The 22,448-nt window shown below is 40.8% G+C and overlaps 1 protein-coding gene across 1 annotated transcript in view; it reads left to right on the forward strand.

The window, feature by feature from the left end:
• The window catches only part of ADAMTS12 (ADAM metallopeptidase with thrombospondin type 1 motif 12), a 399,145-nt gene that overhangs the window by 283,267 nt on the left and 93,430 nt on the right, over window positions 1-22,448 (forward strand). The window contains 1 exon segment of the mRNA XM_082622837.1: window positions 17,510-17,636. Coding sequence (XP_082478963.1) covers window positions 17,510-17,636 — 127 coding nt within the window.

Below are 22,448 nucleotides of genomic sequence, written 5' to 3' on the forward strand. Positions count from 1 at the left end.
TGTTCTGGTACTTGGGGCTCTTCACTCATTTGGGGGCTTTCATAGTAGACTCTGCCTCTCTTTCTCCTTTTGCATCCTGTCCAAGTCTGTTCGGGAACTTTCTGTCTCTATTGTTACTGCTGCCTATAAAACTAGGGCAGCTATTGGCTGAAGTGCCAGAATCAGCAATATAGCAAAGGGAATCAAAGTGATGGAGAGAAGGGGTCAGGAGAGCACAGCCTCCTCCTCCCTGGCTTCCCTCTCGTGTACTTTGCTCCATTTGTTCACTTGCTCCTTCCACCCGCCCACCCCCACCCCCCAGGAAGTAGTGGTGGAAAGAGATCCAGGGACAGACGTTGAGTCGTGGCCCATCAGCCTTGTGAACAATTTTTGTATTACTGATTTCTTTCTTTCCCTCCTTCAGTATAGAAAACCAACAGCTCACTTTTAGAAATCACAGGAATCCTATGTTCATTTCAACATGTGTGACATCTTGAAAATCCTAAACCTCTGGAAATCTGTCTAGGTCAAATCTGGCAGCAGCCGTAAAGGGTATCAGTAAGAGTCAGCCCTGCTGTCTTCCCACTGCTGCCCAGGAGGGCTGGGATCTTTTTGCTGAGAAGCAAAAGCAATTTAAGCAGAAAATAAGTTGGTGAAAAATATTTCCCTGAGGAGAAGTTGGGAGGAAAATGAAGTCATCGGGACTGTAGTTAACAAATACTTTTACGATTTTACATCCCTTTTGCTCTCTTTTTTGCAGTGATGTACAGGTTTAAGCTTTAAGTTTAAATCATTTATTCTAGGACACTATGGAGAGAAACTCAGCCAGTCCTGCCCGAGCAGGGCCTTCTCAGAGAAACACAAGATTATCCACCCCACACCCCCTTCTATTTCAGCATGGGCCGGACCCTTTGCATTGCTTGTGTAGTATTTCAGAGCATGGGAAATACAATATAAATAGCTTATTTGTTCAGTGATCATAAAGATATATTCGTATTTAGCAAGGAGATGAAACAGCCTTACCAAACAGCGGGCGTTTGGCTTTGATACAGCCTGATCCTTCAGGAGCATCTCTGCCTGACTTGGGCAAATGTCACTCTGGTTATTAAATTAAACCTTAACAGAAGCTAGCACAGTGCCCATGTGCTTACCTGAATTTCAGCCATGCTATCTATTCGAGTGGCAGTGAGCTCTCTTAATTCTGGCAGAGAAGGACGACAGCATATCTACCTTCACGCTCTCAGACAGAGAGAATGAAAAGCTAATATTCACATAAGACATTCACTGCTAAATATAAAAATGGAAGACTGCCGAAACACTGAATCACTCAATGATGTATTTTTATTTCCTTTAAGTTAAAACTTTCTATATTATAAAACTAAGTTAAATATGTTACTGAAAAAATTAAAGTCACTGCCCTAACATACATGCACTTTGGTACTTTGCTTTATTGCCTTTCAATATTATTTTTTCTCATCATAGATGTATGTAGTTGTGTGCATATGGATGTATTTATGTACACATGTTTTCACTTAACATCATAATGTGGGTACCATTCCATGTGTTATTCAGTATCCATAGCTATCATTTTTGTGGATACATTATATTTCACTGGCAAGACAAAACAAAATTCCCTTAGCCAGTTCCTTATTGATCATCATCCTCTGATGAGCATCTTTGGGCCCATGTAAAGAATGATCTCATTAAATTTTAATTTGTAGATGGAATTTCTAGGTTCAAAAAGTAACATACTTATACCAAATGTTAAGAAACTTACTACCACATTGATTCCCATCAATTGATTCCCATTGATTCCCAAGGTTACCAACAGGTAGTAGCAATCATTTTATTTTATTTTACTTTATTTTATTTTGTTATCGTGTTATTTTAGTTTTACACTTCTTCACTGGAAAATATTGCAAAGGTCCCAGCAAAAAGGAGAATGCAGTAACAAACTCCTGTTAATCAACCACTCAACTTTATCAGATCTTATTATGTTATGTTTGTTTCAATCTTCATTTTTAAAGAGTAAGAAATTGCACGAATACACTTGAAGAGCACTGCCTAACTCCACTCCCTTTCCTTTTCCCCCAGAGTTAACTAGGGTCAATGTTTTATTTCCATGTTGGAGAAACACTAGAAAGGAAGGAAAAGAGATAGAAGATCTTGACAGTGGTCTAGGGAAGTAATAATAGTGGCTTGAACTAAAGTTAAGGTGGTACAGATGGAAAAATCATGCAAATGTGGACATATTTAGGGACTGTACTAGACTGAACTTAATGGTTGATTCCATTTATCTTTTGATAGAGAGTAGTTTGTGCATGAGGGAGGGTTGAAGGGTGACACCCAGTGTTCTCCTTTGCATAACTGGCTAAATGGTAGTGTCACTCACTGAAACAGGGAACATGTGACAAGAAACAGATCCCAAGAGGAGTCTATGATTATATGAGTTCAATTAAAGTGCCTATGAGATTTCCAGGTGAAAATACCCAAAGGCAGTAAGTAACATGCTTATTTTAAAAAGTAGGTCAGACTGCCTATCTTTGTCAGTTTGACTGCTATAACAAAATACCATAGGCTGGGTCACTTCAACAACAAACATGTATTTCTCACAGTTCTGGAGGCTGGGAAGTCCAAGATCAAGGTGCTGGCAGATTCAGTTCTTAGTGAGAATCTTCTTCCTGGCTTGTAGATGGCTACCCTCTCGCTGTATCTTCACATCTTATGTGTCTTTTTCTTTTTGTAAAGGCATCAGTTCCATCATGAAAACCTTACCCTCATGACGTAATTACCTCCCAAATGTGTTACCTCCAAATACCATGACATTGGGGGGTTAGGGCTTCAACATATGAATTTTAAGGGGACATATTCATTCCATAGCACTGTCCTAACAAACGTATTTTATCCAGAGTGAACTCCTGTTGTAATTATTTTGTTGTCTTTCTTGGTATTATATTTCTTTATGGATTTTGGAATAATAATTTACAGCTTGATTTGAGTGTGATTTCCTTTTAGTTTCTTTTATTTTTCTCTTTCCTGTCCCTTTCCTCCCTTTTTCTCTCTGTGTGTACCCATTCTTTCTAGTTTTTGCAGTTTTTTCCTGACCACACTTTGGGACCTCATTTCAGGACAGGACTTGCTAAGGTGGTTCAAAATTGCCTCTCCTAGTGACATTGAAAATACGTTAGGAATTATCACAGAGCCAGTCTGGCAGATTGAGCACTCGCATGAGAAGCTGAGTCCTTACTTTACAACCTTCCTAGGCCTGAAAGTCATCAAGAGTTAAGGCTCTAAGAAGTTTGTGGTGATGGTGGTCTCCTTCCCATCTCAGGTGGAGCAGTTAAAGCCCTCATATTTCACGGGGGCTGCGCACATGGCCACCACCCACCAACAGCTTCTGGCTGAGAGCCTGGCAAACACTTCACCTAAGTCCTGCTCACCCTTTTGCCAGGATGTTTACCTACATTTAAGCATTGTGACATTTTGGTCTTCCCTTTTTATATAGTTATAATTTAATATCTTTTATAATTTATATTTTACATATAATTTACATTGTGCATTTGGAGCAAAGAGCTGCTTAAGTATAAATTCAAGAAGATGCAATCAGTCATTGGCTTCTTATCTGGATGAAGGCTTTTGGAGGAGAATCAAAACAACGAGTTCCAAGGGGAAGATGAAGCTCCGCCTCCGCTGGCTCAGTCCTGACCCTGCCAAGGAAGAAGGGCCCAGTGGGGCTTTGCCTATGCCTGTCCACCAAAGGCTGTCACACCTCTCTAAATCAACACCCCTCCCCTTCCCAACCAGGCAGCTTGTGTTTACAATCAGCTTCTTCTAGCAACTCTGTATCTGTTTGCTTCAAGAGAATATTTTGCCTCCACATGTGTACCCCTTCTCCTTTTTTAAAGGATGGATTTAAACCAAGATGCCTCCAGGAGTGAGGACAAAATGAGTATAATCACAGAGGAACCCAAAAAATACAATTTGAGGGAAAATGCAATGATTTTTGATGAGATGGGTGAAGGACAAGAAGCGAGTTATGTCGATGATTGTAGACACAATTTTGTGATTAAATCTGGAAAAAAGGCAGCCTGTTCTTTCTGCTTTTATTTTATTAACAGCCGAGGTAGTTAAAGTTATTTAAAATAAAATAAAATTTATGATTTAAAAAAAATTCACCAAGATGTTATTTCCTTAGTTAGACTATTTAAAAAATTTTTATCATCTTTTTCAAGAGCAGAAATCCATATGAAAAATTGGCAAGAGTGTATTATACATTTAGCTAACTGTCATGAAAGCCAGCCCACTTGTTCTCCCCAGCCCACTTTTCCAAGGTAAAGAGGACTCAGTATACCAGCAACGGGACTCTCTTTCCACTAGTGTTCGTTCTGCTGTCCTTTCCATCATATTTGCTTTCACTCCTGCCTTATCTGTGGGGCATGACTTTGGGGTGACTCTGGGAGAATTTAGGACTAGCTGTCCCTTGGGAAAAGTTGGAAGGGAATGGAATAGTAAGTGCTACCATTCATTACAAGAGGCTTGTTGAAGAAAATTTACTCCAGTCACCCATCCAAAGATCAACCATGAAAGTGCAACCAATGGATTATCTGTGGAGGAACAGCTGCAGAAATGGCTTGACACAGATGCTGGTCTCAATAGGAAGCTTCAGGACTCCTTATTACACAAAAAAATATTCTGGCAAAACCTCAAGATCGCTTTCCTAAAAATGTCAAAGCCATAGTTTTGCCCCATGGCAACCCTAGTCCTGCAGGAATCTGTCAGTTGTAATATATTCTAACCAGAATTCCCAGGTGTCTTATAAAACTTACAGCAATGGCACTACTGTCAGACAATGGGTCATCCCTTCTGAGTGTGACCTTTGCCAGTTGTGTGCTCTGTTGTCTCCTCTGTGCTGTGTTTTTGGTCTAGAAGCACAACAATGGCCTGCACAAAAGGGAGAACATTTTCTCCTGCCCCACGCTGGAAGTCACCCTGCTTGGCTGAATTCTCTTTGGAGCGTAGTCATTGGTCCTTTGTTTAAGGAATGTCACATTCTGATAGGAAAAGGCAAATACTGAAAACTCCACTGACATATATACACTAACATGTATAAAATAGATAACTAATGAGAACCTGCTGTATAGCACAGGGAACTCCACTTCGCTGTACGGTAGAAACTAACATAACATCATAAAACAACCATACCCCAATTAAAAGAAAAAAGAAAACTCCAAAGACCATGTGAAGCTCCTGGAGATTGCTTGAACGGTTCTAAGCTGCCTTAGAAACTAGATCATGTTCATTAAAAATAAATACATGTAGAACAGATACTTACATCGCTGCAACTACTTCTTACAGAGTCTGACAGTATTCCTAGTAAGGCTCAAAATAATCACGTGAATTTGAGATATGTCCACATATCCTTGATAAAGCATGAGAATAATAAATAAGGACACATATTTCACTCTGATCCTGATGGGTGACCATATAATGATGTTTAGAGGACAGAAAATCAGTCAGATACTTCCTTGACTTTTTTAAATTGCACTCATCTTAGCGCTAATCGGTCTGACTTTGTCCTCTGTAATTGTCAGGTAGGATCAACCAAGTCCAGATATTGATCTCTAAAAATATCTGGAGGATTTTTTTTTTTTTTTGCGGTATGCGGGCCTCTCACTGTTGTGGCCTCTCCCGTTGCGGAGCACAGGCTCCGGACGCGCAGGCTCAGCGGCCATGGCTCACGGGCCCAGCCACTCCGCGGCATGTGGGATCTTCCCAGACTGGGGCACGAACCCGTGTCCCCTGCATCGGCAGGCGGACTCTCAACCACTGTGTCACTAGGGAAGCCCTGGAGGATTTTTTTAATAGGTAGGACTTCATAAAAATAGTAGGATTTATTGAGATGCACTTAAACATATGCTATGGAATGAGGATTATATAGTTTACCACATGCATAAATATATAAAATAAACTACGAGTAATACACAGTGGAGACCTGACAACCTTCCAGTTGTACTTCACTAATGAACTAATGGAAACTCTTAGCCCAGAGTAGCTAATCTGCTTTTTTTTTAGTGATTGCCCTAGAGTTTGCAATATATGTTTACAGCTAATCCAATCCACTTTCAGATAACACTGTACCACTTCAGTGTTATGAGTACTTTGTAATAACAAAATTATAGGCAGTATGAGTACCTTATAATAACAAAATAATCCTGGTTCCTGCCTCTTGTCCCTTGTATCATTTTTGTGATTCATTTCATTTCTATATGTGTACCTAAGCACATATATATATACATAAGCATCATAATCAAAATAATTGAATACATTATTGGTATTATTATTTTGAACAAACTGTTTTCTGTTAGATCAACTCAGAATAGGAAAAATGAAAGTTTTTATTTAACCTTCATTTATTGCTTCTTTAGTGTTTTTCCTTTCTTTATATAGGTCCAAGTTTCTGATTTTTAATATTTTCCTTTTTTCTAAAGAATTTCTTTTAACATTTCTTTCCTGCAGGTCTATTGGCAACAAATTCCTTCAGTTTTTGTTTGTCTGAGAAATTATTTCTCCTTCACTTTTGAATGGTAATTCCACAGGGTGTGGAATTCTAAGTTGGTGGGGTTTTTTCTCTTGACACTTTAAATATTTCACTCTGCTCTCTTCTTGCTTGTGTGAGTTCTGAGAAGTCACATGCAGTTCTTTCTTTGTGCCTCTGTAGGTAAGGTGTTTTTTCCCTCTGGCTTCTTTCAGGACTTTTTCTTTGATTTTCTGTAATTTGAAAGTGATATGCCTAGGTGTAGTTTTTTGGGGTTTTGGGGGGGCATTTATTATACTTGCTGTTTTGGGATATCCTGCATCCACGGTTTGGTATCTGATATTAAGTTGCCGAAATTCAGGTTCCCATGGTAGTCAGCTTATGAGTCTCTACTCTGGAAAGTTGGGAAGTTCTGACTCCCTCTATTCACTCGTCTGTCTCTCCAGTCTTGGGAGCAGCAGTTTGCCCTGTGCCCTTTCCTCTCTCATATCCAAGAAGCATTGTTGATGTTTCAGTCTGTTCAGCTTTTTACTTGTCATTACAACAGAGTGGCAACTTCCAAGTTACTTACATGTGGAACCTTTAACCAGAATTCTTTCCAAGGTGGCTAATCTAATATTCTCTTATTCTACTGGTCATCTTAGTCCCATCCTATCCCATTTTTATCACATACAGCCAGCAGAGATTAGTCCCTCCCCTGTTTCCAGGGCCTTAGTTTTGTTCCCTAATAGTGCACTTGCTGGGGATTTCTCAGTTGGTTTCTCTGAAGGCTTGCTTTGTTCAATGTACCCAGAAAAATGCTGAATGTTTGCTTTTTTTGTTAACCCTGTGAGTTTTGTGAGATGTTGCAGGCCTCTGACTTTCTTTAAGTGTGTGCTTTGCCTGATTTTACACAGTGGCTGCAGAAGAGGAGTTATAAACAGGAAAGAATACTTCTTGATCATGGTAAATTTTGAAAATGGCTCCTACCTTGTTCCATTAAGCATTCTTCAAGCACCAGCAATGCTCCTGTTTGAACATTTCTTACGTATTTCTTATATAATTTCTTTCTGACCGTGACAGTCAATGTACGTAATCAGTTCATTGGGATTTCAGGGAGGAAAAAACTATTGGCTTTGAGTCTTACCAATGTAGTGAGAAGTATGGGTTTCAGCAATGGATAATAAAATCAATGTGTTTGAGCTCTTGCAGTCATGGGACTCAAGTTCTTCTTGCCTGCACCTTCATTATGAAGGATAGATCTGAACTCATTGATCAAGGAAATCAGAGATGAAGGGGGTCAAAGAGCCAGAAAATACAAAGTAAATATTTAGTGGGAACTGAAATTGAAAGTTGGTAGATTTAGGATGGACTTGTCAACAAGATATATGGATATACAGTTCCTACTCTTCCCATCTTCTATGAAGTTACATGTTATTTCTGTATATTGTAAGGGAATTGTGGCAGTGCCCTCTATTGAGTCATAGAATTTTTATCATCTCACATTATTAAAATCAATGTTATATCCAATTTTAGCAGAATTATAGATTATGTCCTAGTGTAAAATTTAACTTATACTGCTTAACTTGTGTTCAAGTCGTTATAAAAAGGGATCTTGGTATTTGTCAGTATTTTAAAAACTAAGTATACAGTACTTCAAATCTCTTTCAGGTGATGTGATTAAATATTCAGTGCTTGAGTACCTTTGATCTTAAATTTTGATATAGTAGGAAATATTGCATTTTCTATCATAGGTGATTACAATAAGTTGTCTTTACTTGCTTTCTCTATACCCTTCCTAACTTGAATTTTTGAGTGAGAAAAATCTTATACGAACTAAATTAACCATATAACAGGCTCCCTTTATTTTATAATCTTAGTATTGAATTGAGAATATGATGAGCTATGTCACTGTTTTATTTTGTTCTGGTTTTGGACATAAGAAACTTTACTTGTTCTTATATCAAGGTATAATTTCCACTTGAAATGATGAGGTTCAGGGGTATATGAAGATAATTCTTTTTTCTTTTAACATCTTTATTGGAGTATAATTGCTTTACAATGGTGTGTTAGTCTCTGCTTTATAAGAAAGTGAATCAGCTATACATATACATATATCCCCATATCTCCTCCCTCTTGCGTCTCCCTCCCTCCCTCCCTATCCCACCTCTCTAGGTGGTCACAAAGCACTGAGCTGATCTCCCTGTGCTATGCAGCTGCTTCCCACCAGCTATCTATTTTACATTTGATAGTGTATATATGTCCGTGCCACTCTCTCACTTTGTCCCAGCTTACCCTTCCCCCTCCCTGTGTCCTCAAGTCCATTCTCTACGTCTGCGTCTTTGTTCTTGTTGTGCCCCTAGGTTCATTCTCTATGTCTGCGTCTTTATTCCTGTTGTGCCCCTAGAACCATTTTTTTTAAGATTCCATATATATGTGTTAGCATACAATATTTATTTTTCTCTTTCTGACTTACTTCACTCTGTATGACAGTCTCTAGGTCCATCCACCTCACTATAAATAACTCAATTTCATTTCTTTTTATGGCTGAGTAATATTCCATTGTATATATGTGCCACATCTTCTTTATCCATTCATCTGTTGATGGACACTTAGCTTGCTTCCATGTCCTGGCTATTGTATATAGAGCAGCAGTGAATATTGTGGTACATGACTCTTTTTGAATTATGGTTTTCTCAGGGTATATGCCCAGTAGTGGGATTGCTGGGTCATATGGTAGTTCTATTTGTAGTTTTTAAAGGAACCTCCATAGTATTCTCCATAGTGGCTGTATCAATTTACATTCCCACCAACAGTGCAAGAAGGTTCCTTTTCTCCACACCCTCTCCAGCATTTATTGTTTGTAGATTTTCTAATGATGGCCATTCTGACTGGTGTGAGGTGGTACCACATTGTAGTTTTGACTTGCATTTCTCTAATAATTAGTGATGTTAAGCATGCTTTAATGTGTTTGTTGGCAATCTGTATATCTTCTTTGGAGAAATGTCTATTTAGGTCTTCTGCCCATTTTTGGATTGGGTTGTTTCTTTTTCTGATATTGAGCTGGATGAGATGCCTGTAAATTTTGGAGATTAATACTTTGTCAGCTTCTTCATTTGCAAATATTTTCTTCCATTGTCAGGGTTGTCTTTTCGTCTTGTTTATGGTTTCCTTTGCTGTGCAAAAGCTTTTAAATTTCATTAGGTCCCATTTGTTTATTTTTCTTTTTATTTCCATTTCTCTAGGAGGTGGGTCAAAAAGGAACTTGCTGTGATTTATGTCATAGAGTGTTCTGCCTGTGTTTTCCTCTAAGTGTTTTATAGTGTCTGGCCTTAATTTAGGTCTTTAATCGATTTGGAGTTTATTTTTGTGTATGGTGTTAGGGAGTGTTCTAATTTCATTCTTTTACATGTAGCTGTCCAGTTATCGCAGAACCACTTATTGAAGAGGCTGTCTTTTCTCCATTGTATATTCTTGCCTGCTTTATAAAAAATAAGGTGACCGTATATGCATGCGTTTATCTCTGGGTTTTCTATCCTGTTCCATTGATCTATATTTCTGTTTCTGGGCCAGTACAATACTATCTTCATTACTGTAGCTTTGTAGTATAGTCTGAAGTCTGGTAGCCTGATTTCTGCCGCTCAATTTTTCTTTCTCAAGATTGCTTTGCTATTCGGGGTTCTTTGTGTCTCCATAGAAATTGTGAAATTTTTTGTTCTAGTTTTGTGAAAAATGCCATTGGTCGTTTGATAGGGATTGCATTGAATCCTTAGATTGCTTTAGGTAGTATAGACATTTCACAATGTTGATTCTTCCAATCCAAGAACATGGTATATCTCTCCATCCATTTGTATCATCTTTAATTTCTCTCATGAGTGTCATAGTTTTCTGAATACAGGTCTTTTGTCTCCTTAGGTAGGTTTTTTTCTTAGGTATTTTATTCTTTTTGTTGCAATGGTAAATGAGAGTGTTTCCTTAATTTCTCTTTCAATTTTTCATCATTAGTGTATAGGAATGCAAGAGGTTTCTGTGCATTAATTTTGTATCCTTCTACTTTACCAAATTCATTGATTAGCTCTAATAGTTTTCTGGTAGCATCTTTACAATTCTCTATGTATAGTATCATGTCATCTGCAAACAGTGACAGCTTTACTTCTTTTTCTCTGATTTGGATTCCATTTATTTCTTTTTCTTCTCTGATTGCTATGGCTACAACTTCCAAAACTATATTGGATAAGAGTGGTGAGATGGACAACCTTGTCTTGTTCCTGATCTTAGTGGTAATGATTTCAATTTTTCAACATTGAGAATTTTGCTGGCTGTGGTTTTGTCACATATGGCCTTTATTACGTTAAGTTCCCTCTATGCCTACTTTCTACAGGGTTTTTTTTTTTATCATAAATGGGTGTTGAATTTTGTCAAAAGCTTTCTCTGCATCTATTGCGATGACCATATGGTTTTTCTCCAATTTGTTAATATGGTTTATCACATTGATTGATTTGCGTATATTGAAGAATCCTTGCATTCCTGGGATAAACCCCACTTGATCATGGTGTTTGATCCTTTTAATGTGCTGTTGGATTCTGTTTGCTAGTATTTTGTTGAGGATTTCTGCATCTGTGTTCATCAGTGTTATTGCCCTGTAGTTTTCTTTCTTTGTGACATCTTTGGCTGGTTTTGGTATCAGGGTGATCTTTTTCCATCCCCTCACTTTCAGTATGTATGTGTCCCTAGGTCTGAAGTGGGTCTCCTGTAGACAGTATATATATATATATATGGGTCATGTTTTTGTATCCATTCAGCTAGTCTATGTCTTTTGGTGGGAGCATTTAATCCATTTACATTTAGGTAATTATCGATATGTGTGTTCCTATTACCATTTTCTTAATTGTTTTGCGTTTGTTATTGTAGGTCTTTTCCTTCTCTTGTGTTTCCTGCCTAGAGAAGTTCCTTTAGCATTTGTTGTAAAGCTGGTTTGCTGAATTCTCTTAGCTTTTGCTTGTCTGTAAAGGTTTCAATTTCTCTGTCAAATCTGAATGTGATCCTTGCTGGGTAGAGTAATCTTGGTTGTACATTTTTCCCTTTCATCACTTTAAATATGTCTTGCCACTCCCTCCTGGCTTGCAGAGTTTCTGCTAAAAGTTCAGCTGTTAACCTTATGGGGATTCCCTTTTATGTTATTTGTTGTTTTTCCCTTGCTAATTTTAATATTTTTTCTTTGTATTTATTTTTTGATAGTTTGATTAATATGTGTCTTGGCATGTTTCTCCTTGGATTTATGCTGTATGGACTCTCTGTGCTTCCTGAACTTGATTGACTATTTTCTTTCCCATATTAGGGAAGTTTTCAACTATGATCTCTTCAGATATTTTCTCAGTCCCTTTCTTTTCCTCTTCTTCTTCTGGGACCCCTGTAATTCAAATGTTTTTCCATTTAATATTGTCCCAGAGGCCTCAAAGACTGTCCTCAATTCTTTTTATTCTTTATTCTTTTTTTTTTTTTTTTTGGTACACGGGCCTCTCACTGTTGTGGCCTCTCCCATTGTGGAGCCCAGGTTCTGGACGTGCAGGCTCAGCAGCCATGGCTCACAGGCCCAGCTGCTCTTCGGCATGTGGGATCTTCCTGGACCGGGGCACAAACCCGTGTCCCCTGCATCGGCAGGTGGACTCTCAACCACTGCACCACTAGGGAAGACCATCATTCTTTTTTCTTTATTCTGCTCTGTAGTAGTTATTTCCACTTTTTTATCTTCCAGCTCATTTATCTGTTCTTCTGCCTCAGTTATTCTGCTCTTGATTCCTTCTAGAGAATTTTTAATTTCATTTATTGTGTTTTTCATCACTGTTTGTTTGCTCTTTAGTTCTTCTGGGTCCTTGTTAAACATTTCTTGTATTTTCTCCATTCTATTTCCAAGATTTTGGATCATCTTTACCATCATTATTCTGAATTCTTTTTCAGGTAGTTTGCCTATTTCTTCTTCATTTGTTTGGTCTGGTGGATTTTTACCTTGCTCCTTCATCTGCTGTGTGTTTCTCTGTCTTCTCATTTTGCCTAACTTACTGTGTTTGGTGTCTCCTTTTCATAGGCTGCATGTTCGTACTTCCCATTGTTTTTGGTGTCTGCCCCCAGTGGCAAATGTTGGTTCAGTGGGTTGTGTAGGCTTCCCAGTGGAGGGGACTAGTGCCTGTGTTCTGGTGGATGAGGCTGGATCTTGTCTTTCTTGTGGGCAGGACTGCATCTGGTGGTGTGTTTTAGGGTGTCTGTGACCATATTATGATTTTAGGCAGCCTCTCTGCTAATTGGTGGGGTTGTGTTCCTATCTTGCTAGTTGTTTGTCATAGGGTGTCTAGCACTGTAGCTTGCTTGTTGTTGAGTGGAGCTAGGTCTTAGCACTGAGATGGAGATCTCTGGGAGAGCTTTCACTGTTTGATACTATGTGGAGCTCGGAGGTCTCTGGTGGACCAGTTTCCTGAACTTGGCTCTCCCACCTCAAAGGCAAAGGCCTGACACTCAGCCAGAGCACCAAGACCCTGTTAGCCATGCGGCAGATGAGTGGTTTATTACCAAGGATTTTGAAGCACAGGCACCAAGAGCCAGATGAAGAGATTCATAGCGTTAGGTCGAGGACAAAGAAATTTCAATCCTCTTGGGGTTTGGAGCCCAGCACAGTGGCACGTGGAGGCATTCTGCTTCACCAACTTTGAAGCTCTCTGAAACCCCTCCTTTTGTATTTTAATGGTGGCTTCACTACACAGGCATGGTTGATTAAATTCTTAGGCATTGGTGATTAATTCCTGAAGATAATTCTTAGAAAGTAAATGGTCTTAACTGATCTCTCACTGCTAGTATCTAATAAGATTTACCAAATATTTACAGGTGCATGGTGACACTTTCATTGCTATGTGGAGAAAGCAACTCAGAATCCTCTATAAATAATATTTTGAATTTGATTGTCACATATTTTAGAATGTTATTGATTTCCACTTAATGCCCTTTTCAAGTAAATATTTCTAGATAAGCAGCTAACTTAGTTCTGGGCCAATATATTGATTGGCATCCTTAATTAACTAGAATTTCTTTGGGGACTGTGTTCAATGTGTAAGAGAAAGGGGCCAAAGGCAAAGCCAGATTAAAAGCCAATATCGTTTGTCTTTTTTGAATTCCAGGGAAATTTCAATGTCTTACAGATTCAGCCTTAAGCTCTTCTACTTTCTGCATGTGCAGTGTTACATCATGATCACTGCTCTTAATAGGATGACCTCATTCTAACCCCCTCCACAAGAGGTATTACAATATCCTATGTCAAAGAAAGATTCTGTTATTCCAGCAGTTGGTTTATAGAGTTAATTAATGACTGTGTCACTCAAGATTGATGGTTTGATTTTTTTTTTTTTTTTTTTACTACAAAGGAGACATTATCAGTCAGGGTGCCCTGCACACCCAAACGGAATATCTTGACTACTTTCAAAGGTGTGGGTCGGACTTAGGAAAACCAAGAAATATGATACATTACCTCTGTTCATTAATAGTAGAGGATTGGGGGAACAAGGCTACCGTCCTAGGCCTGAAGAAGTAAAAGAAGGAACAGTTATCCTAAGAGACAGCGCCTCCATTCCCCGAATCCTGGAAGCCACAGCAATCTATATCATCAGCTTCCCAGGGTTCCGAGCAGCTGCAGAAGGGATCTGGAGTGGAAACAGAAAAAGTGTAACACAGGAGAGGATGAAATGAAAAGTCAGTAAAATCAGTAGTGGTTAGTATCCTAGCAAGACAAGCTGGGTGGTAGCTCTGGGTCTTGTCTTGAGAAAGGAAGAAAGCTAGCATTTATTAAGTACTGTTCCACTTACTACTGCTATATAACATATCAACCTAAATTTAGTATAGTAAAACAACCATCATTTTACTATGCTCCTGGTCAGAAATTTAGACAGGGTGCAATGGGGATGGTGTGTCTTAGCTTCACAGTGTTTGGCACCTCACCTAGGAAGACCTAGATGGCTAAGAATGACTCAGATGCCTGGGAGCTGGAGTCATCTGTAGGCTTCTGTGCTCAGATGACTGGCATCTGGACTGGATGGCTCAATGGGGACTGTCAACTGGAGCACCTACACCTGGCCTCTCCAAGGATGTAGGCTTCTTACTCCATGGCAGTGGAGGCTCCTGAGAGTGACAGATCCAAAAGAATCGGATAGAAGCTGCATGGTCTTTTATAACCTAGCCTCTGAACTCACACAACTTCATTTCTGCATTTAGTCCCAGGCCAGGGTAACTAGACTCCGTGTCATGATGGAGTGATATCATGGTCATGTTGTAGAAGAATATGCCAGATGAGAGATTATTGTTTCAGCCATCTTTGGAAAATACAACTTGTCATATTCACATTTACTAAGGCAATATGAACTAATAATTTTGAAACTTTCTGACAATAGTTGCAACAAACTATTTTCCAAGTTCATGGTAAAATTACATTAACCAGAATCCTCTTATTAGCCAATGTTTTCAATGATTAAACTTTATCTTCCCTTCACGGATTATAGATTTTTAAATGTGGAAGACACTCCCAGAAATCAACTACCTCAGTATCCTGCCCTTAAACAGTCTGAATGTCATTATTCTCATTTTCCTGCAGTTAGCCAAGTGATGGGTAGAAGGAAAAGTAGACACTAGAACCCAGGACCCTTGGGTTTTATTTATTTAACCAGAATTTGATAAGGAATGAAATTATAGATTAAATTTTACAAAATGAACACAAAAGCATCAAAGTAGAGGCAGAAGCACCTGGCCAGGTATTGTGTTCCTATAACATGGGAGAAATCAATCTTCTGAGCTGGAACCCCTCATTGGAGGGTTTGGGCTTAGCTTTGTATCTGTCAAGTGAGAACTCAAGAGCTAGAAGAATAGAAGATTAGTGGTCGCCACAACCATTAATTCCAACAGAAAAATGCTGACACGTTGTTATTAATTTTCCTCCATGCACTTGGCAGTATCTGCCTGGCCCGTCCATCTGTTCATCTGGCTGCTTGTCCAGCAGATTGACCCATGAAATGTTATTAACTTCCTGGCAGAGACTTTTTATAACGTTCTGTGCCTTCCTACTACTTCTGGAGTCAAGCCCCGAGCATGCTTATCTTTGCTATCCATGCGCAGAAACAAGGATTTTGGGGGATGTTTCCAACCTCTGAGAGTCACCTGACAGTTGCCTTTTATTTTTGAAATCAAGAATTTGCCAAACTACCCAAAGTTTTAATGAAACTTCTAAGAGCTAAGCTTTTTCTCTTTTTTCTTCTATGATGGCAGATACATGTCAGCTTTTCTGGCTTCAACCATTTTGGTCTCCACTCCACTAATATTGTCTGAGACTTCTCTGTAGGTGTTTGTGTCTTTCCAGACAATGACTCACTCATTGTGCCATGAAAGTTTCTTTTGTAATGTTGCTTCCAGCTGTTCGTAGTTCACATGACAAAAGAAAAAGAACACGTAGTCTATCAGTTGAGACCTGAGTGGTTGAAAGGTTACCTATCTCTTTACATGAACAAAATAGCATTAATTTAACAGTAAAATATTGTTGATTCATTTTAAAGGCTTCATTTACTGTTCTGCAACTCCCTCTGACATTTTTAAATGGCGAGATGCAATGTCTGGCACCTGAGTCTGCAGCCAGCCTGGGAGACTGGAGGAGTCTGCGTGAGGGAGTGTGAGGCAGTAGGTGGTAGGGGAGCCGCCCCAGTTAGGGTCCCGCCAGCCTTGTGGTTGTGGGGAAGCCCCTCCAAGTCATGGGTGCTAAAGTGAAGAGGTGACTATCTTATGGGTGCACTCATGGCCTTTCCAATTCTGGGCTTCACCAGTGAGCCCACTCGAGACCTGGATGCCCTGAGAGCTCAGGGTGCCCCGCTCCATGCAGACTGATGGCTCCATCCCCAGAACCTCTGTCTTCAGTCTTCTCACCCAGCATTTCACACTTCACATGGAAAGAAGCATTAGCCCTCTCGGGAGAGCTGATGACTCTGTTTCCCACTGCCATTTACCTCTTAGTCCGTGAGGTTCTGGCCACTCCTCTGCGTTCTCTTGCTAATGATGTCCTAGCTGCTAGCAAAGCCACTGGTCCTTTCTTTTCCCTTCTCAGCCTATGTGACTTCATTGTGCCTCCATTTCCTCATCTGACTTCATTGAGTTGTTGTGAGGTTTCAGTCATTATATATCATGGTGGATAATAGGTACTACATTATACTCACACACACATGTATGTATATATATTTGTCTGGGACATATATAGGTAGTCACACACACACATACACATACACAATTTTGAATAGTGCCCTGGGCAAGGCAAGCACCACATGTGTTAATTATTGTTATATATCCAAAGTCAAATCCAGCCCACACATGTGCGTTGTTTGCCTGTGGACCTGGCCATTCCCGTGTGCTTCTCTTACTTACTTACTTACCAACCCGATTTCAGAAAGCAGCAGTATTATCAATCTCTGCTATCAAAACCCTCTACTTTAAAGAACATAACCTCTCAAACTTCACAACATTATTTTGAATTTTATTCCTGTCTTTCAGAGTTTATAAACTCCAACTAATATAAAGCTCCCAACTCCTCCATTCCTTCATTAAAATAGTAATGTATGATTGTGTTATAACAACTGGTGATGATATCTGCTTTCACTATATAAATCTCACCTTGTTTTTTTTTTCTGGGTTTTTTTTTTTTTTTTTTTTTGGCATATGTGTGTTAGTCTTGTCTCCACAGCTAGATTGTAATCTTTATATTAGACTCTATATTAATCTGCCTATATTATCCATGGTCCTTCCTAAGCAAGATCTTTTCCACCCATTGCCTTCTGCAGCATGAGTAGAGAGAATAAGAGGTCCCCATTCCTCATCCCTACGTTAAAACCAAATACTTTATGGACAACCTTCCCATCAGCTATAGGCATGACCAGGGGCCTCACCTGACACTGAGAATGTAGGCTTGGAATTTAATATATGTGAAACTTTCCGCCTGACCCCCAGGTATACGCCGCCAGACTGCCCATTGCGTGAAGAAGGGTCGCGGGATGGTGAAAGCTACGTTCTGTGACCCAGAAACACAACCCAGTGGGAGACAGAAGAAGTGCCATGAAAAGGATTGTCCACCCAGGTAAGCATCGGTAACAGCTGGAGATCTGTGTGTCTGCCTGCAGTGGTGGCTGGTTTAACAGTAATCCAGGGCTCGGTGCTGCAAGAGGGCTGTGTGGCTTTGTTATTAGAATAAATACAGGCTATGCTGTTGGAACCTGTGACAAGCTGTGAAAGGGACATTTTCTCCCCAGAGAGCAGTATTTCTTACAAAGCTTGTGTGATCTGTGTTTAATTATTTGGTAAGACTTAAGTCCCAATGCTGTTGAAGAGAATGGTATGTAAATCATCCAAAAATTCTTTAGCTAATTGGGTCTGGCTCTTCCAAGAGCACTTACCAACCAGTGCAACAGAAGCTTCTAGATAACATGCTGACACATTCAGATCGCTGCCTGGAAGAGTGGATTTACAGACCAGGCTTTCTCCACCTCAGCACTGCTGCATTTGGGGCTGGATAATTCTTTGTTGTAGGGGGTTGTCCTGTGCATCGCAGAATGTTTAGTAACATCCCTGGCCTGTGTCTATTTAGATGTTTGTAGCATTCCATCTTCCCCACCCAGGTTGTGACAACCATAAATGTCTCCAAACATTTTTTGCTAAATGTCTCCTGGGGGCACAATCTCCCTTGGTTGAGAACCACTGTTATACAGGTATTCACTTGCTCCTAATTGTATTGTTTCAAGATTCTAGAAGGTAGCTGGGATGTTATTATTAGGGGCTTTTGTTAGAAAGAGAGAGAAAGAGGGGTGGGGAAGAGGAAGAAAGAGAGAGAGAGAGAGAGAAACAGAGAGGAAAGGAAAGAAAGAATTAATTCTGGGGAGTGTCTTCATTCTCTCTTGTCCTTAAACAGGGATGTAGTTCAGTTGCAGATTCCATCAGGCATTCATTCCAGTCCCAAGAAGACATTAAGAAGAGTTTAGTTTAACAGGAGGGAGCCAGTTGGCATAATCAATCTACCAAGTGACAGGCTGAATTCTAAAGAAGAGCTGGAAGAATGGGATAAATGCCAGAGAACTAGGTCAAAAAGAAGACTCTAGACAAATCGGTTAAGGCAAACAGTGTCAGTCTCTTATAGGCTCGAACAGCGAGGTCCCAGAGGCCAGGGAGTTCTCATCTCAGAGTCAGGTTGACTCTCTATCCAGTTCTGTGGTTTCTTCCAGGTACAGAGGGGGCTGTGAGGTCCAGAGCTGGACCCCAGCTCCACTGAGGCAGGACAGAGGTGCTGCTGTCCCCTCACCTCGCTGCTGCTCTTCCCTGTAACTCTCTTGCTGGGAAGAACTAGGGACTTGAGCACAGGATTTGGCCCCTCTAGGTTTTTTTTTTTTTTTTTTTTTTTTTTTTTTAGTTTCTGCTTTATAGCAAAGTGAATCAGTCATACATATATATCTGTTCCCACATCTCTTCCCTCATGCATCTCCCTCCCTCCCACCCTCCCACCCTCCCCATCCCACCCCCCTCTAGGTTTTGTATGTAATCGCAGTTTGTATAACTCCTTCTTAGGGAAGAAGGAGCCAGGAAAGAGGAATGTTTCTTTTTTTTTTTTTTTTTAATTTTTATTTTTTTTGCGGTACGCGGGCCTCTCACTGTTGTGACCTCTCCCGTTGCGGAGCACAGGCTCCGGATGCACAGGCTCAGCGGCCATGGCTCACGGGCCCAGCCGCTCCGCGGCATGTGGGATCTTCCCGGATCGGGACATGAACCCGTGTCCCCTGCATCGGCAGGCGGACTCTCAACCACTGCGCCACCAGGGAAGCCAAAAAGGAACGTTTCTTATCGCTAGCCTTATCTAATCAATAGCCTACCACGCAGCGGAGCTTATGGGCTTCCAGCATACTTATTCTCCCTCAGAGTTAATGACTGTCATCAGTCACTTCCTCTTGCCCTCACTAGCTGACTACCACTGCATACACGCCTGGGTTTCTCACCTCATTTTTCAAAGCCACCCTCCCTGGTGAGTGGCTACCTTTTTAAAACCACAGCTGTTTATTTCTTGAAACTAATTTTATCCCTGGGGTTCAGGTTCTCATTTTTATTATTTTACTTAGTCTGCCTGGGCCTTAATATTACCAGCAACTATATGTTAAGCATTCATTATTTTCCATGAGAGATACAACAGTGATAATAACCATATAACAGTTACCCTTTACTGAGCACTGTGATATTGTGATATAATAAGAGATTTGGGGCTTCCCTGGTGGCGCAGTGGTTGAGAGTCCGCCTGCCGATGCAGGGGACACAGGTTCGTGCCCCGGTCTGGGAAGATCCCACATGCCGCAGAGCGGCTGGGCCCGTGAGCCATGGCCGCTGAGCCTGCGCACCCAGAGCCTGTGCTCCACAACGGGAGAGGCCATAACAGTGAGAGGCCCGCGTACCACAAAAAATAATAATAATAAGAGATATGTGTCTGGGTACCTGGTTCCAGGCAGAGCTCCTAATACTCAAGGCTAACTAGCTCTAAGCCTGCAGCAGGTCGACATAAAGCAGACTCCTCAAAGAGGCATGTACCTCACCCCTTACTCAATCTGTGTCTGAAGAAAAGCAAGCACTCTGCTAGGTGTGGTGGGCACCAGAAGATTTTGATGCGGGCACTTACCTGCTGGGGCCAAGGTATAGCTGGGGATATTAGTCATGTCCATAAAAGCAACACGGTCAAAGAAGATTGTGGATTGAAGATTGTAGCAGCTCTATTTTAGAAGAGACATCAATCGGTATCTGACATTTTCTTATTCACCTGTAGCTAAAATCTTGGCTTCACTATTTTTGGAATTCAGTTGCCATAGTGTGGTTATCTTTACATACCTCTGCACTCTAACTACAGAACTTTCTAGTTGAAGGTGACTCTATAATAAGATACAACCAGTGCTAGGGACTTCCCTGGTGGCGCAGTGGTTAAGAAGCTGCCTGCCAATGCAGGGTACACAGGTTCAAGCCCTGGTCCAGGAAGATCCCCCATGTCACAGAGCAACTAAGCCCGTGCGCCACAACTACTGAAGCCCACGGGCCTAGAGCCCATGCTCTGCAGCAAGAGAAGCCACCACAATGAGAAGCCCATGCACTTCAACGAAGAGTAGCCCCCATTCGCTGCAACTGGAGAAAGCCCACGCACAACAATGAAGACCCAATGCAGCCAAAATATATATAAATAAATAAATTTATTAAAAAAAAAAAGATACAACCAGCTCTAGAAGGAGACGGATACTAGGGCAAGAGTCCAGAGGCTGGCAGACAGGAGATGAGCTGAGACTGAAGCCTGGTAGACACAGAGGAGGAGCCTTGATAGAGGAATTCTTAAGTGATACAGGCTGAGCTCTGGGGACTTGAAGTTGGCCCTGAGTGTAGTCATATGGTGGCTAAAAACTAGCCCCCAAGATATCCACATCCTGGTCCCTAGAACCTGCAAGTGTTACCTTATTTAGAAAAAGGGTCTTTGCAGGTGTGATTAAGTTAAAGGGTCTTGAAATGAGATTATGCTGGATTACCCACTTGGGCCCTAAATTCCATCACAGTGTCCTTATAGGAGAGTCAGAGGGAACTTTCTCTCTCTCTCTCTCTCTCTCTCTCACATACACACACACACACACACACACACACACACAAGAAAAAATATGAATTTGGAGCAGAAAGATTTGAAGACACTGGCCTAAAGATTGGAGTGATGGGCCACAAGCCAGGGAGTGCTGGCGGCCAACAGAAATTGAAAAGAGACAAGGAATCGATCTTCCCTAGAGCCTTCGAAGGGAGTACAGCCCTGCCAAAACCTTGACTTCATCCCAGTAATACTGACTTGGATGTCTGGCCTCCGGAACTATAAGAAACTAGATTTCTGTTGTTTTCAGCCACCAGGTTTGTGGTGATTTGTTACAGCAGCCCTAGGAAACTAACACAGGCAGCATACTAATTAATGTAAGCATAATGTAAAAGCAGGGGGAGAGCAGAGGCAATCCTTCCACCAAGTCATAGAAGCACCAAAACTTGGAAAACCACGTGATTAGGGTTTCCTCAGAGCATGTGGCAAAAGATTTTCTGAAGTAACACAAATATGTCACTTCCTAAGGAAGCTAACAGCCAGGAGGGCTATGTGAGATACACGCACACCAGCAAGATGGAGCTGTTGCTGTCAGGGCTGGGAGCAGCAGGCAGGCATCTGGATGCCTTCCTAACGCCTTCCCTCCTCATCGCTGTCTATGGTCCCTGTCCTCCCTGAGGCATTGTGGTTACCTCACATCTCTTTATCTCTCAGTTCTAAGAGCGGCATTGTTAGAACAAGGTAAACAATACTTTGGGTTTTTGTTTTCCTGGAAGGCTTCCTAAGCTGAGTGCATGGATGCAGTTTGTTGATTCAGAGCAAAATTTTGGAATGGACCAATTACACAACCCCCTCCCACAAAATCATTAATGAAGCCCTGGCAGTTAGAATGGAAGTGCTGATGGCCGCAAATACCTGGAACCAGGTTACCAGGCAGTCACTGTGCTGTCCCAATCAGCACAAATGTGACATCCGGTGCCCAGGTTTTCTTGGTGAGCTGGTGATCATTTCTGCAGCTGCTGCTTCTGCCATTCTACACCACTGTACTTCAAGGGAGGGAAACAATCCATCCTATTTCCAGTTTCTGCTGTTGTGTTGGAAACATAATTTCCTCCGATTCCCTCTAAACAATTTGAAGATTATACTTACGGAAGAAGAGCAAAGCATATGCAATTTGACAAGTCTTTTTAAATCCTTAATATTTGGTAGCATTTTTTGTTTTGATTTCTCTCTGTCTGGTATCTATTTCCCAAGTTCCAAGCTTCTTGAGTTTCTGTACATGATTAATGCGTGGGCTCCAGCTTGTGA

This window comes from Mesoplodon mirus (genome assembly GCF_964341445.2).
Source record: "Mesoplodon mirus genome assembly, chromosome: 5".
Taxonomy (NCBI): Eukaryota; Metazoa; Chordata; class Mammalia; order Artiodactyla; family Ziphiidae; genus Mesoplodon; species Mesoplodon mirus.